The sequence below is a fragment of the Anticarsia gemmatalis genome, chromosome 7 (genome assembly GCF_050436995.1).
Source record: "Anticarsia gemmatalis isolate Benzon Research Colony breed Stoneville strain chromosome 7, ilAntGemm2 primary, whole genome shotgun sequence".
NCBI classification, from domain to species: domain Eukaryota; kingdom Metazoa; phylum Arthropoda; class Insecta; order Lepidoptera; family Erebidae; genus Anticarsia; species Anticarsia gemmatalis.
In genome coordinates this window covers 4,259,865-4,273,352 of record NC_134751.1, presented here as the reverse complement: position 1 = coordinate 4,273,352, position 13,488 = coordinate 4,259,865, and the positions used below count along the sequence as shown (strand labels likewise).

Sequence of the window (13,488 nt, the reverse complement as noted above, 5' to 3'; positions counted from 1 at the left end):
TCATTTGTTTCGTACCGCGGACGAGATAGCATCGATTTAATAAATACGAGAAATATTTAAATTTTATTCAATCGTATTCGTGACTGTGTCTGTGCTCAGTGTATCTACTATGCAGTCGTATACGTTGAAGCCGGTGGTCAGACTTACCTCTTTTGCTAAGGAGATTGTAAGGTAAGAAAGATTTTTTGTTAATAAAGAAGCAATTAAAAGATTGCATAAAAAAGTAGAGAGGTTACATCTTTGTGAGATGTAAATATTGTTTTTGAGTTGTAGTTAATAATAGTTATCAAATTTCGTTTTCTGTAACGGTACGTATAAAACCGGCGAAATATTAATGCACTTTGAACCTAATTTTTAATATACGTTTTTTTTTATTAACCCGTACTGTCCCGTTATTGGGCAAAGGTCTCCCCTAAAATTTTTCACCGGTTTCTATCATTGGCTATCTCACGCCAATCCTCCTGATAGGTGTCCAAGTCATCACACCAACGTTTTCGACGCCTACCCCGACATTGTCGGCCTTCAGGCGTCCATTCGGTCCCGACTCTTGCCCACCTATCTGGAGGCATCCTAATGACGTGTCCTGCCATCCCATCCAAATCCGATGTTAGCCGCGCAGCCTTAGTGCCCACATCAGCGACTCCCGTTTTTGAGCGGATTTCGATATTAGGAATTCTAGCTTAATACCTAAAACTCTTTGTTCTATGGCTCTCTGGCAAACCTTGAGCTTGGACTATTGAGCTTCAGTCAGCGACCAAGTTTGAGCACCGTTAGGACAGGCAAGATACACATGTCGATGAGTCTTCGTTTATGTATCATTGCAAGATTACCCTTGAACAATGTTTTCATGGACCAGTAGCTTTTCCAGGCGTTTTCGATACGGGATCGATCTCTTTGTCCTGTCTGTTTTTGAAAGAGACTAACAGGACAAGGTATACTCATCGACATATTGTATATCTTGCCCGTCTACCACGACCTTACGCATCGTGCTGTCGGTCACGACCTTATTTTTGGACCGGTTCATCATCAGTCCAACTTCAAGGCTTGCCGCGCTGAGATCTTGGAGCATGTCTTTGTTCTGAGGCGAATGATGCAAAAGGGACGATATCATCCGAAAAGCGTAGGTTTGTGAGTTTTCTGTCCCCAACGTTAGTTCCTTTTGACTGCTAGAATTTTATAAGATTTTAAATATCTCTTCAAGAACGCTTATGAAAACTTTGTGAGAGAGTGGGTCATCCTGTTTGGCACCTTTGCCTATTTTAAATGTTTGTCCGGGGCGGTTGATTTGAATGTTTTCCGTGCTATTAAAATATATATTACCGAGGAAGTCTATGTAGCGAGGAGGTCTATGTAATAAAAATTTATGTTACTGCCAAATACTTTTGAATAACCTATGACAGCTAAGTAGGAAATTCAGATTGCTTCTCTATTACTTGATTGATGGTGTGTATGTGGTCAATTGTTGAATATCCTGGGCGGAAACCGTCTTGTTCGGGAGGTTGGTGGGAATCGAGATAACTGTCTATCCGGTTGTCAATTTATTTTTATAAAGGCTTTATAGAGGTGTCGTAGGTATTAGAGGATTATCGTAGGTCTGTAATTATTGATGTCAGCTTTGTCGCCTTTTCTATGAAGAAAAATTATGTTGGAATGTCAAATTTGACGAGGGATATTTCCAGTTTCTTTAAATAGTATGAAATAAGTTGGTTATATGCGGTGAAAGAATAGGATATGCTTGAGTATTTCCGTTGAAACACCATCTTCACCGGGAGATTTGTTATAAGGCATTATTATCAAGGGTTTATTATCTTTAGTACTTCTAAGCTCGTTATATTATCGATAGTATCTGTGAACTTAACATCTATTTTTGAGTGTCTTTTATAAGGATCTAAGTAGAGTCTAGTATAGAATTTTTTGCAGGTTTCTAAGATTTTATCCCTGTTGTGATGTTTTATACCACTGCCATCTCTTATATTATTAATTCAGGTTTTGCCTTTGGTGATGCCTTGTTTTGCTGTCCTTAGAGATTTATGTTTTTCAAATGGTATAGATTTTAGATGAGTGTTAATTGTTTCTGATGTGCGGAAATAAGAGGTGAGAGACTCTTGTATGTCTTACTGTTATTTCCGCGCTAACTATTTTGTCAAAAGCATTGCATTTGCATCCGTCAAAAGGATGCATGCAAAATAGTTAGACTTATGAATGAGAATTAAGCAAAAGGTATTTAGAAAACATAAGTGGCGTTCCTTTCTCTCCGCCTGCAACTATTATACGATATATTCTATGCTATATTATTACCTAGGGAGCTAAGATATTACGGTTACAAGTGTATTTAGTGTAAACTAAAAACGTCTAACGAGGAAAAAATCAAATTTTCAGGACTGTTGCCGTGAGTGGTACGGTTGAGAAGACAGAGGCTAATTTGAAGTCATGGAAGGAGATTCCTGGTCCATCGTCACTACCCTTCATTGGACAGTTGCGACATTTCCTGCCTGGAGGTAAATTTTTAGGCTTAGTCCCTGAGTACCCCGATGCCCGAGGCCACCGTTCCGGAGTACCCCGATTTATTTTTGGTACGGAAAATGACGCATTCCCATGGGAAAATTAAGATGGCGAACGAAGTCGCGGGTAAAAGTAAGTTTTAAATAAAGTCTAAAAAGTGACCCAGTCATTACGTCACTATCAAGAGCGGGTTCCTGGATTCGAGTCCCATACAAAACAAATAATTGTTGTGTCAGTCGTTTGATTCAGGGTCCCCAAGTTAGAGGTAGAAACAAGAAAGGACAAATGTTAACTAACTTTACCGACAATTCCTAATACACTATTAAGAATTAGCATGCAATTATAACTAAATTCACAAATGTGTAAATCCAAAAATACTTACAGGTGATTTCGAAAATTTCGGAGCTCCCAACGAAATGTTAAAGCTTCGAGATAAATACGGGCCTTTGATCAGATTCGACGGTATCTTCGGCATGGAGCCTATGATCATAATAGTAGACCCTGAAACAACATCAGTCGTAAGTAAATAAATATTATTTTAATTTTTTATTAGTACCCAAGATACAGACCTAGCCTAATTTTGGACCTGTTGTTAATATCTAATACTTTGTACTTTAACTGAAAAATAAACTTCTTATCTTTATTATTTAATGAATTGACTTGAAAAAGGGGGCGCCCTCGAAAGACATACACAGAGGCGATGAAAAAAGGTGAGGTGAGTAGTACTCGTCAACAGCGGTGCTGAATGACCAAATGAAAATTTCTCGATAGTCGATTTTAATAGATCGGTAGTAAAATAAAGCTTTAGTTAACCACTTTTGCACATATTATGTAGACTCAGGCGTTAAAAAAGACTGATTATTTATTGTAACTAACATCATTATTTTCTCGTGACCTTCAATATTTATATTTTTTCCTATACTGTTGGACTAAAAGAGGAATAATTATTTTGACCTTTGTATGTCATTACTCCTACTACTGGATACTAAATTGCAGTGTTCGTGAATAAAAACTAATGACCATGTTGTATAGACAGTCACAATAATGTTTGCAAAGTTTAACACAAAAGAGGAATCCCATAGGTATTTTGGTTCGTTATTTAGTTTATTGATAATCTTACGGTCTTATGCAGAATAAATTAAAATTAAATTTTAAGTAATGCCCAAAAATATTGGAGTCTTATGATACGCATCGAGGAGACGAAAGTCGCATTTTTTGAAAATTATTATGTCAGGTGTTGACAAACATATACCAACTTGTGCCATATTCATGGATATGACACAGGCGTTTGATCATGTGGATCATGATATATTGATGCATAAGCTTGAGTCATATGGTATAAGAGGAAACATAAACAATCTGATTAAAAGCTATCTCAAAAATCGGACACAATACACAAAATTGACAAAAATCAATTTTAAGTCAAAAACTGAGGCCACATATATGTCTGACGGCCGTAAAACATTATTTGGCGTACCGCAGGGAAGCGTCTTGGGGCCATTGTTATTTATAATATATATAAATGACCTCCCAAAAGCGACCACTCATCCCATGGCACTCTTTGCAGATGATAGCACGGTTGTTATTAAATGCAATGACCCGAAAACATATGAGCATGATATAAATAGCACTCTATGTAATATAATGCAGTGGCTAGATGCTAATAACTTAAGGGCTAACATATCAAAAACTAATATTATTCATTTTAGCCAACGTGCAAAAGCTTCCTTGCCAAAAATTACCTACGGACTAGAGCCAGTAACGGTGGTGCAGTCAACAAAATTCTTAGGACTTACAATGGATTCACAATTATCATGGAAGTCGCATATTGAACAACTATGCAAAAAAATTAGCAAATCAACCTATGCCTTATATGAACTATCACAAATTACTGGCGAGGATACTCTTGTGACTGCTTACCATGGACTTGTAGCGTCTATATTAAGATATGGTGTGATCTTCTGGGGAAACTCAACTAACAGAGATTTAGCCTTCAAAGCGCAAAAGCGCTGTATCCGCGCCATGTTTGGGCTACATGTAACAGATTCCTGTAAACCCATGTTTCAGAAATATCAAATTTTAACACTTCCTTGTCTATATATTTATGAGGTCGCAATATTTGTCAAGCAAAACCTTAACTTCTATCAGTTGGCATCACAGCTCTCCAAAAGACAACAACGTGATGAATTCCGCCTCTGTTTAAACCGTTGTAATACCGCTCTTATGCATAAGTCTGTATATCATTTAGCACCTGTAATATATAATAAAATACCGAAAGCTATAAAAGCGATGAACATTAATCCATTTAAGAAAAATTTTAAACAATTGCTGTTAAAGAAATTAAAGTTATTATAATCTTAACGACTATTTAAATGATCAACATTTTACAATTTAAATTTTATGATGTTTTATTTGTTTTGACAATTATTTCTCTATAACATTTTAATAACGTAATTTTTTGCTATTATTTGATTTATATTTCATTGTATTTGACATTATTTTTGATTCATTTTTCTATTTTTATTTCTTAATTCATTATATATTTTTGTGTGCCCATTTATAAAAAACATTTGCATGCCAATATTACTTGGCGAAATGTGCTGTTCTGTTTATTTAAAATTGTAAGTACCAACTGTAAAACCACATTTTCGCAAATAAATGCTTCTTATTCTTATTCTTATTCTTAGTAGCGTGATAGTATATAGCCTATAACCTTCGTCGATAAATGAACTATCTAACACTGAAAGAATTTTTCAAATCGGACCATTAGTTCCTGAGATTAGCGCGTTCAAACAAACAAACAAACTCTTCAGCTTTATAATATTAGAATTAAATATAATATTCCGGTAAATCGTCAAAGAATCGCAAGTTCATCAAAACACTAGCAGAATGATATACAAAACACACAGTTCAATGACACATTTAATTCTAAAATATCCACATTTAGACAATCTTATCAATTGTTTCTTGATACAAACACTTGACTAACCGAACACTTATGTATGGTTTCCACAATAACAAATTGAGATAAGATAACATTGTTAATGACGCATGTTGCGGTATTTTGGTTGGTTCATTAAGTACATCTTGACATTCAATATAATACAAATATATCTAATATCTAACTAGCTGACCCGCGCAACTTCGCTTGCGTCACATAAGAGAGAATAGATCATATTTTTCCCCGTTGTTGTAACACTTTTTCCTGCTACTCCGCTCCTAATGGTCGTAGCGTGATGTTACATAGCCTATAGCCTTCCTCGATAAATGGACTATCTAACGCTGAAAGAATTTTTCAAATCTGACCAGTAGTTCCAGAGTTTAGCGCGTTCAAACAAACAAACAAACTCATCAGCTTTATAATATTAGTATAGATTATCTCTACAATCTATCCTACTAAATATCTCTCAAATGTAGCCGCAATAGATCGGCGGCAATAAAATCATAGCTAGTGGACTGTAGAAAATGTATAATATAATATATTAAAAGTAAATATTATATGCATGTGGACAATGACCGCGCGCTGCGAAGTAGTATAGTGGAGTGGCGAGTGGGGGGAGGGGGAGGGGGCGTTCATCGTCGGTGCCGCTCTAAAATATTATGCTGCTCTATAAAATAGCCTTTATATACAAAGGAACGATATCTTAATGCTATCGACTATCGTCAAACGTCTAGCTATCGAGGACATTTTTTTATCAAAATTTATCCAGTGACCGGTTGCCATAGCAACTGATTATTGAGTACATTTAATTCTAAATGTTAATTTCTTGATACTCTATAAAAGGCAGGCAAAAATTCATGCTACCAAAAACCCATTGCACAAAAATATGTTTTCAGGTATTGAGGAACGAAAATTGGTTGCCAGTACGTCCAGGCTTTAAGACGCTAGAGTATTATAGAAAACAGTACAAAGTGAAAAAGGGGCAAAAAGTTGGTATAACTGGACTTATCTCCGAGTAAGTATTTAAAAAGTACGTGCCAGATAACTTTGAGCATCTGAATATAACAACAAGCTGCCGCATAGAATACGAAAAACGGTGACGGAAGGAAAAGACACCATCGTTGTTACGTCTTTTCTACACTCACTTGTAGCTATTTTCAGACACACACACTTACATAGCCCGTAATACTCTGTTTTAATCAAATAACATCATTCAAAGGTGTAAGACACGTCCATGCCGTAGTAAATACAATGCAGGTCACCACGAAGTTGCACCACTGCGCAGATGTCGTGTATTCGATTCCCTTACGTATAAATGTAATATTGGTGATCTACTTGTTTTTGATCTGCCTGTACTCATTGTTTAAAGTTTTAATGTCTATAAAAGTCTTGTCTAATTTTAAGGGAACTGAGAAGCCTGACTGAATATTCATCAAGAAAAAAATTTTACATAAATTTCCTTTTCAGTACAAATGGCTATCGACTGTTAGTTTATTTAATTCTACTATTGCATTACAGTCATGGTGAGTTATGGAAGGAGCTCAGATCAATAGCCAACCCAATCATGTTACAACCAAGGACTATCAAACTTTACTGTTCAGTACTCGATGAAGTCGCACTAGATATGATTCAAAGGTAAATATTATATAAGCGATTGACGCATCACAGAATATACTCTGAAAAAGGTATTTGACACTGTTTATTATATTATTTTAAATTTGATACAATAAATTCTATTTATCCCGGTTCCCGCTTTAAAAATGATTGCTAAAAATACGGGTAAATAACACCCAAAACAAACATTTATTGTTTGGTCTTAATCTTTTATATCTTTTACGCTTTGAAATAACATACTAGCATAAGATTATAACCAAGTCTCTCACCAAGTTTAATTAGATAACGTAAATGTATACTCCAAGAAGACAAGAATAGTACTTCATCTATAACCAATAATAACCCTGATTTCATATTCAAGGATGAAAGACGACCGAGACGAGAAGAACATGATACAGAAAAATTTCGATTCTGAAATGAATCTATGGGCCTTAGAGTCAATAGGCACCGTAGCACTTGGGTGTCGTTTGAACTGCTTCGATAAAAACCTTCCAGCAGACTCTCCACAAAGAGAGCTAATCCATTGCGTCCATGAACTATTTATAGCAGCATCCGAACTGGAATTCAAACCAAGTCTCTGGAGATACATCTCAACACCATACTTCAGGCAAACGATGAGGATGTATGAAAAGCATGAAAAGTAAGTTTTGTCTAAACCAATACACACATAACTTCAAAATAGTTTAGCATCGAGTTTGAACTCTCGACCACTAGCGTGGGAGTTGAATGCTTTGACCATTCGACTGTTCTCTGCCCTATTCTTTTAATAGGTTCTGTGAAAAATAAAAGACTGGTTTAGAAATAAAGTCTCGTTAACACTTTTGAGTAGAATATGGCAAGACGAATCTAATGAGCCCAAATTCGACGAGTTTATTAGTAGGCTTTTCAGAGGTGCGGTTCCATCATCAGGTCCACATCACCAGGAGAAATGAACAGAATTCGTCAATATGAATCTCACGTGTATGTACACGTGAGATTCATATTGACGAATTCTGTGGACATGGGACACTCAGAATGTTCTTCAGTGTATTTTTTTCATACCATATTTTTAAGCATCTCTTTACTAATATTTATGCGAGTTTCTTGGGTGTCAACCATTATTGGACAAACTTTTCCTAATAACTCTTTGACCCCTTCTTCACAGCCCGTTTAAAGCCTGTTTTGAGATGTTTTTTTTATTTGGGTAGTGTAAACAAGTCACTCGGTGTGGTTTTAGTACTGTCAGAAGAATGACCACAAGTTCTGACTAGTGTGTAGTTCAGGGAGTCACCTGTTTCAAACGCAAGCCGCGCGCGCGCGGTTTGTAATCTGGCAGTGTGGGGAGTCCCGTTCATGATTGTTGCTGATAGAAATTATAAGTTCTGGTTAGTGTTTGGTACTGTATGAATAAAAACAGTATTTAAATACTATTTATATTTTTCTGAAGTTATAAAGGCCAGGTACTATCTTATAGTCAACAAACTAGCGACTAAAGTCTTTCCTTTGGTTGTCATTTGGCTCATTTTGAAACGGTCTGACTATCGACTGGGTTTTTTTTTTAAGTTTATATTACTATATTTCAGTCCGTCAACTATCCTGGTGCTTACAAACGTGCCAGTATACGCCTGAATCAAACTTAACTATCAAAACAAATCACTATTCCCCGGCACCTAGCGCGAAAAATTCCTCTTATGCAATGTTACTCATGCCAATTCCCATAAAAAGCTTCCTGAATGAATGAACATTATATTTTCAATAGATTATTACTTGACAGTTCCATGCAAAACAAACGAAATACAAAACTTTCTGAGTGTCCTAGTATTTAAACATTATTCTTGTCATTTTTAGCGTGACAAAGTTCTTCCTCAATCAACATAAAGATAATTTAATTAAAAATGCTGGTCAAAAGTCAGACCACGAAAAGGGAGTTTTAGAGAAATTACTAGAAATTAACGAAGAATTTGCATACATTATGGCCAGTGATATGTTGTTCGCTGGAGTTGATACGGTGAGTAAAAATATTTGACAAATAATAAAGGCTTATTTGCGCTTTTCTGTCTCAAAATGGGATAATTTTTACACGTGACATTACCTCAGCCAGCTCATGAGATATGAATAAAAACTGTGTAATGATTCAAGTTCATGTAGCGTAATTAGGCAAAAACAATAAAAAAAATTGTTAAGCGCCTAGATATGGTTTAACTAGGGTTGTCATCCGTCCGGGTTTCCCCGGATTTGTCCTAGTTTAGAGGGCATCCGGGGAGCGTCCGGGGAAGGTTTCATTTGTAGACCGGGTTTTAAAAAAATAATAAATAAAAAAAATTTGGGCCGCTCGCGAGACACGCACTATGCTCGCACACCACGATCAACCGACGAACCAAGTATATTCACTGTTCCTCCACTCCCCCGTCGCGGTTGCTCTTCTTGTTGACATGTCCGGCTTTCGGACTCTAAAAACCGGGGTTTTCATGCGTCTTGTCCGCTATACCAAATTTTTGAGATGGCAACCCTAGGTTTAACACTTATCTGGGGGGCTATCACGTATCTTATTTGACAGCTATTTGAAAGCCACTATGCTGTCCATTGTTTTCTCCCTTAGATTATAGTGATGTATACGTTATGTCAAAGCAGCAATGCACTAAATAGTGACCATAGATTTGACGTATACTAGCTGTCAACTGAGATACGTGATAAGCCCGCTGGACCCGGTTAAACCCTGAAAAAAAAGAAAAAAATCCATTTAGTTAAATATTTCCAAAACTAAAAGGCAAAAAAAAAAATTTTTAGGCTGCTAACACCATGACAGCCACTCTATATCTACTGGCGACGCATCAGGACACTCAAAACAAGTTAAGAGAAGAAATCCTATCGGAGTCACCCAAGAGGCCTTATTTGAAGGCTTGCATTAAAGAATCTATGCGACTAATGCCTGTCGTGTCGGGCAACATCCGGAAAACTACGAAGGACTACAATTTGATGGGCTACAATGTACCTAAAGATGTAAGTAAAGATTACTTTATTAAATGCGTACAACACTCACGGAGAATGTTATCCCCCTGACCGGGCTATGAGAGTATGAGAATAGAGAGTGTACCTGTGTATTGTGCACACACTTATCTATACTATCTATAATAATATTATAAAGCTGAAGAGTTTGTTTGTTTTTGTTTGTTTGAACGCGCTAATCTCAGGATCTACTGAGTAGATTTGAAAAAAATTCAGTATTAAATAGCGCATTTACGCTACGACCAATAGGAGCAGAGTACCAGTAAAAATGTTACAAAAGTTATGTGACACAAGTGAAGTTACACGGGTCATCTAGTCCACTATAAACAAAGTCCCGCACCGTAGTCGCTGTAGTCGATATCGGCTAGGAGAACATCATCACCATCATATATTATTATTATGCGTATGCTAGACTCTAAACTAAATTATCTTATATATACAGATGCAAGTTGTATTCACACACCAAGAGATGTCGCAGTTAGAAGATCAATTCCCACGCCCGAAGGAGTACATTCCAGAGCGATGGACTGCTGAGAAAAATGATCCACTTTATTACGGAAATGCTCACCCGTTTACACATATGCCGTTTGGTTTCGGAGCCCGCAGTTGTATAGGTAAGTGTTTCTCTATAAATAAATAAATAAATTTAACCCATTAATGTCCCACTGCTGGGCAAGGGTCTCCTCCCGTAATGAGGGAGGGGTTAGGCCTTGAGTCCACCACGCTAGCCAAGTGCGGGTTGGGGACTTTGCATGCCCTCAATAAATGTATTAAACAAATTTTAGGCATGTAAGGTTTCCTCACGATGTTTTCCTTCACCGTTTCTCTATATCATTCCGTTTATTACGTGTAAAGGCATCGGTCGGCAAACGATCAGTGGGTAAAGCAACCTTGGCGGATATTGCATAGATGGGTGGCCGCATTGTACTATTTAAACAGAGCGTCTCCGTGCTTCGGAGGACACGTAAAAGGTCGGTCCCGGTTGTTGTCAATAAAATAAGTATTCGGGCCGTTTTAACAGCCATACAAGGAATGAAAAAATGAATAACCTTAGAGATCGATCCGCGCGGCTGTTGTTAACTAAGCACATAATTATTACTGTAGTTTAAATATTTACCTATTATTTATTTCAGGTCGCCGCATTGCTGAATTAGAGGTCGAGACATTCCTAGCTAGAATCATTGAGAACTTCAAAGTGGAGTGGATCGGTCCACCCCCGAAGGTGGTGCAGACTTCCCTCAATTACGTAAAAGGACCTTACAATTTCGTATTTAACGATGTAAAATAATATTTGATGTAACTATATTTTATTTAATTTTATAATAAGTTTTGCATGATACAAATCAATTGTAATGGCAATTATCCCATAAATATACCGTATTTTAAACAGTCAGTTATTTTATTCGCAATCCACAATTCTTTATAACCTAAAAATGTGGAATACGAAATAAAAAAATATATATATAGAAAACAATGTATTTAAAAAAACCCTCTTATCGAATAATTCCCCGACTAAAAGTAAGTAAGAATTCAACATTAGAAAATCGAATAATCAAAAACATCTTTACTAAATCGATCAAGCCATTTCAGAGAAAAGGAACATCAGATGGGCACACACATTCAATCATCTCCAAATTATAAACACACATACATACTACATTTTACTCACAACACAGTATATAGCACTAATCTATACTAATATTATAAAGCTGAAGAGTTCGTTTGTTTGATTGTTTGTTTGTTTGTTTGAACGCGCTAATCTCAGGAACTACTGGTACGATTTGAAAAATTCTAACCCGCGCAACTTCGCTTGCGTCACATAAGCGAGAATGGGTCAAAATTTTCCCCGTTTTTGTAACATTTTCTACTGGTACTGTAGCTTGATATATAACCTTCCTCAATAAATGGGCTATGTGACACTGAAATATTTTTTTAAATCGGACCAGTAGTTCCTGAGATTAGCGCGTTCAAACAAACAATCAAACTGTTCAGCTTTATAATATTAGTATAGATTACATGTGTGTAGTTTTAAAGTCACCATCTGACATCAATCTGTCAGTTTTCGAGTAACTAAGAACATAAAACATAACTCTTTGTAACATCCTTACGAATGAACTGTTTGAAAAGCGGACAAAGCTTTTGTTTTCGAATAGAAATGCCGAAGGGAATGCTGCTACAAGGCTTGTAAAATTACATCACAAACAAGCGGCTGTTTATATTACCACGAATTACAATTCACAAACAATGTTTCTGTCTTTATTGTCATGGCAAGTAAGATTGAACTAGCTGACCCGCGCAACTTCGCTTGCCTCACTTAAGATAATTATAATTTTCACTGTTACTCTGCTCCTATTGGTCGTAGCGTGATGATATATAGCCTATAGCCTTCCTCGATAAATGGGCTATCTAACACTGAGGGAATTTTTCAAATCGGACCAGTAGTTCCCGAGATTAGCGCGTTCAAACAAACAAACAAACTCTTCAGCTTTATAATATTAGTATAGATAGTATAGATTAGTATAGATAATATAATATATAATATAGATGTTCTTTACCGTCTGTTCGTTACCGCTACATTTATTAGAAGTACACAGTTAATTAAATATTATTAACTATATTCAAGATAAATTGTGCATGCCAAGGCTCTCTATAAAATTGTCGGCCTATATACTAGCTGCTTGGTTAATTGTTTTATACCTATAAAAAAAAACTTATAGCCCCAACAAAACTGTATACTTTCTGTAAAGAAAAAATCAACAGGCCAAAACAATTTCCTTCAAAAAAAACTTTTTACGGCGTCCTGAAAGCTGCCACAATTTCAAATAAAACAAAGAGCCCTATTTCTTTTTTATTCCATTGTAAATAAACAGGGAAAAAAATAAAAGCAATGTTACTTATACGGCTTAAGGCGCTAAAGAGTGGATATGGGGCTAATACCCTTTTAAGGCATTTGTTCGGAGCTTTTATCGAGGACTAAATGGGTGGGCCAATGTTTGCCGACAGTAGTATATCAACTTACCAGATTATATAGAAGGATTTTAAGCCTAATAAATCTCTGCGTTTCCTCTCCGTTTTGCTTTTTAACTATTCTATATTATTTGCACTCTTTTACTTAATATAATACACAATAGAAATCCTAGTGTAGTCAATGTCAAAACGCAAGTGTTTTTCTTTCGGGTACAACAAAATGGTGCTTTACGTACAAATATTTGTCCTCGTTGGTATTCGAATCAATACGTTTTTAATTTGCTTCTCATGTTGACTAATACATAGATTGTCGAATATAAAGTAAGCGAAAACCGGCTAGCTATTAAGAAATTTTACACGAAAATCTGTTCAGCGCCTCTACCGGGCTCTATAAGAACTATTTTGACAGTACATTTTACTTGTCAAACTCTCGATACTCGACAGTACAGACTATACAAGATTGCGCTACAGAAATATAA

The 13,488-nt window shown here is 36.2% G+C and overlaps 1 protein-coding gene across 1 annotated transcript; it reads left to right on the top strand.

The window, feature by feature from the left end:
- Positions 1–11,432, top strand: LOC142974317 (cytochrome P450 CYP12A2-like). Its single transcript, XM_076116566.1, has 10 exons — positions 1–171; positions 2,380–2,498; positions 2,887–3,020; positions 6,340–6,458; positions 6,962–7,078; positions 7,419–7,697; positions 8,885–9,044; positions 9,824–10,036; positions 10,485–10,656; positions 11,176–11,432. Exons 1-10 carry the CDS (start codon positions 110–112, stop codon positions 11,328–11,330), a joined length of 1,530 nt encoding a protein of 509 aa, XP_075972681.1. The 5' UTR covers positions 1–109; the 3' UTR covers positions 11,331–11,432.
- Positions 11,433–13,488: the final 2,056 nt, after the last annotated feature.

Bases quoted from the DNA above. Each gene is read 5' to 3' on its own strand.
- LOC142974317 (XM_076116566.1), top strand. From the start codon at position 110: ATGCAGTCGTATACGTTGAAGCCGGTGGTCAGACTTACCTCTTTTGCT. The intron at 3,021-6,339 runs GTAAGTAAATAA...ATATGTTTTCAG, and splicing joins ACCCTGAAACAACATCAGTC to GTATTGAGGAACGAAAATTG. The intron at 7,079-7,418 runs GTAAATATTATA...TTCATATTCAAG, and splicing joins GCACTAGATATGATTCAAAG to GATGAAAGACGACCGAGACG.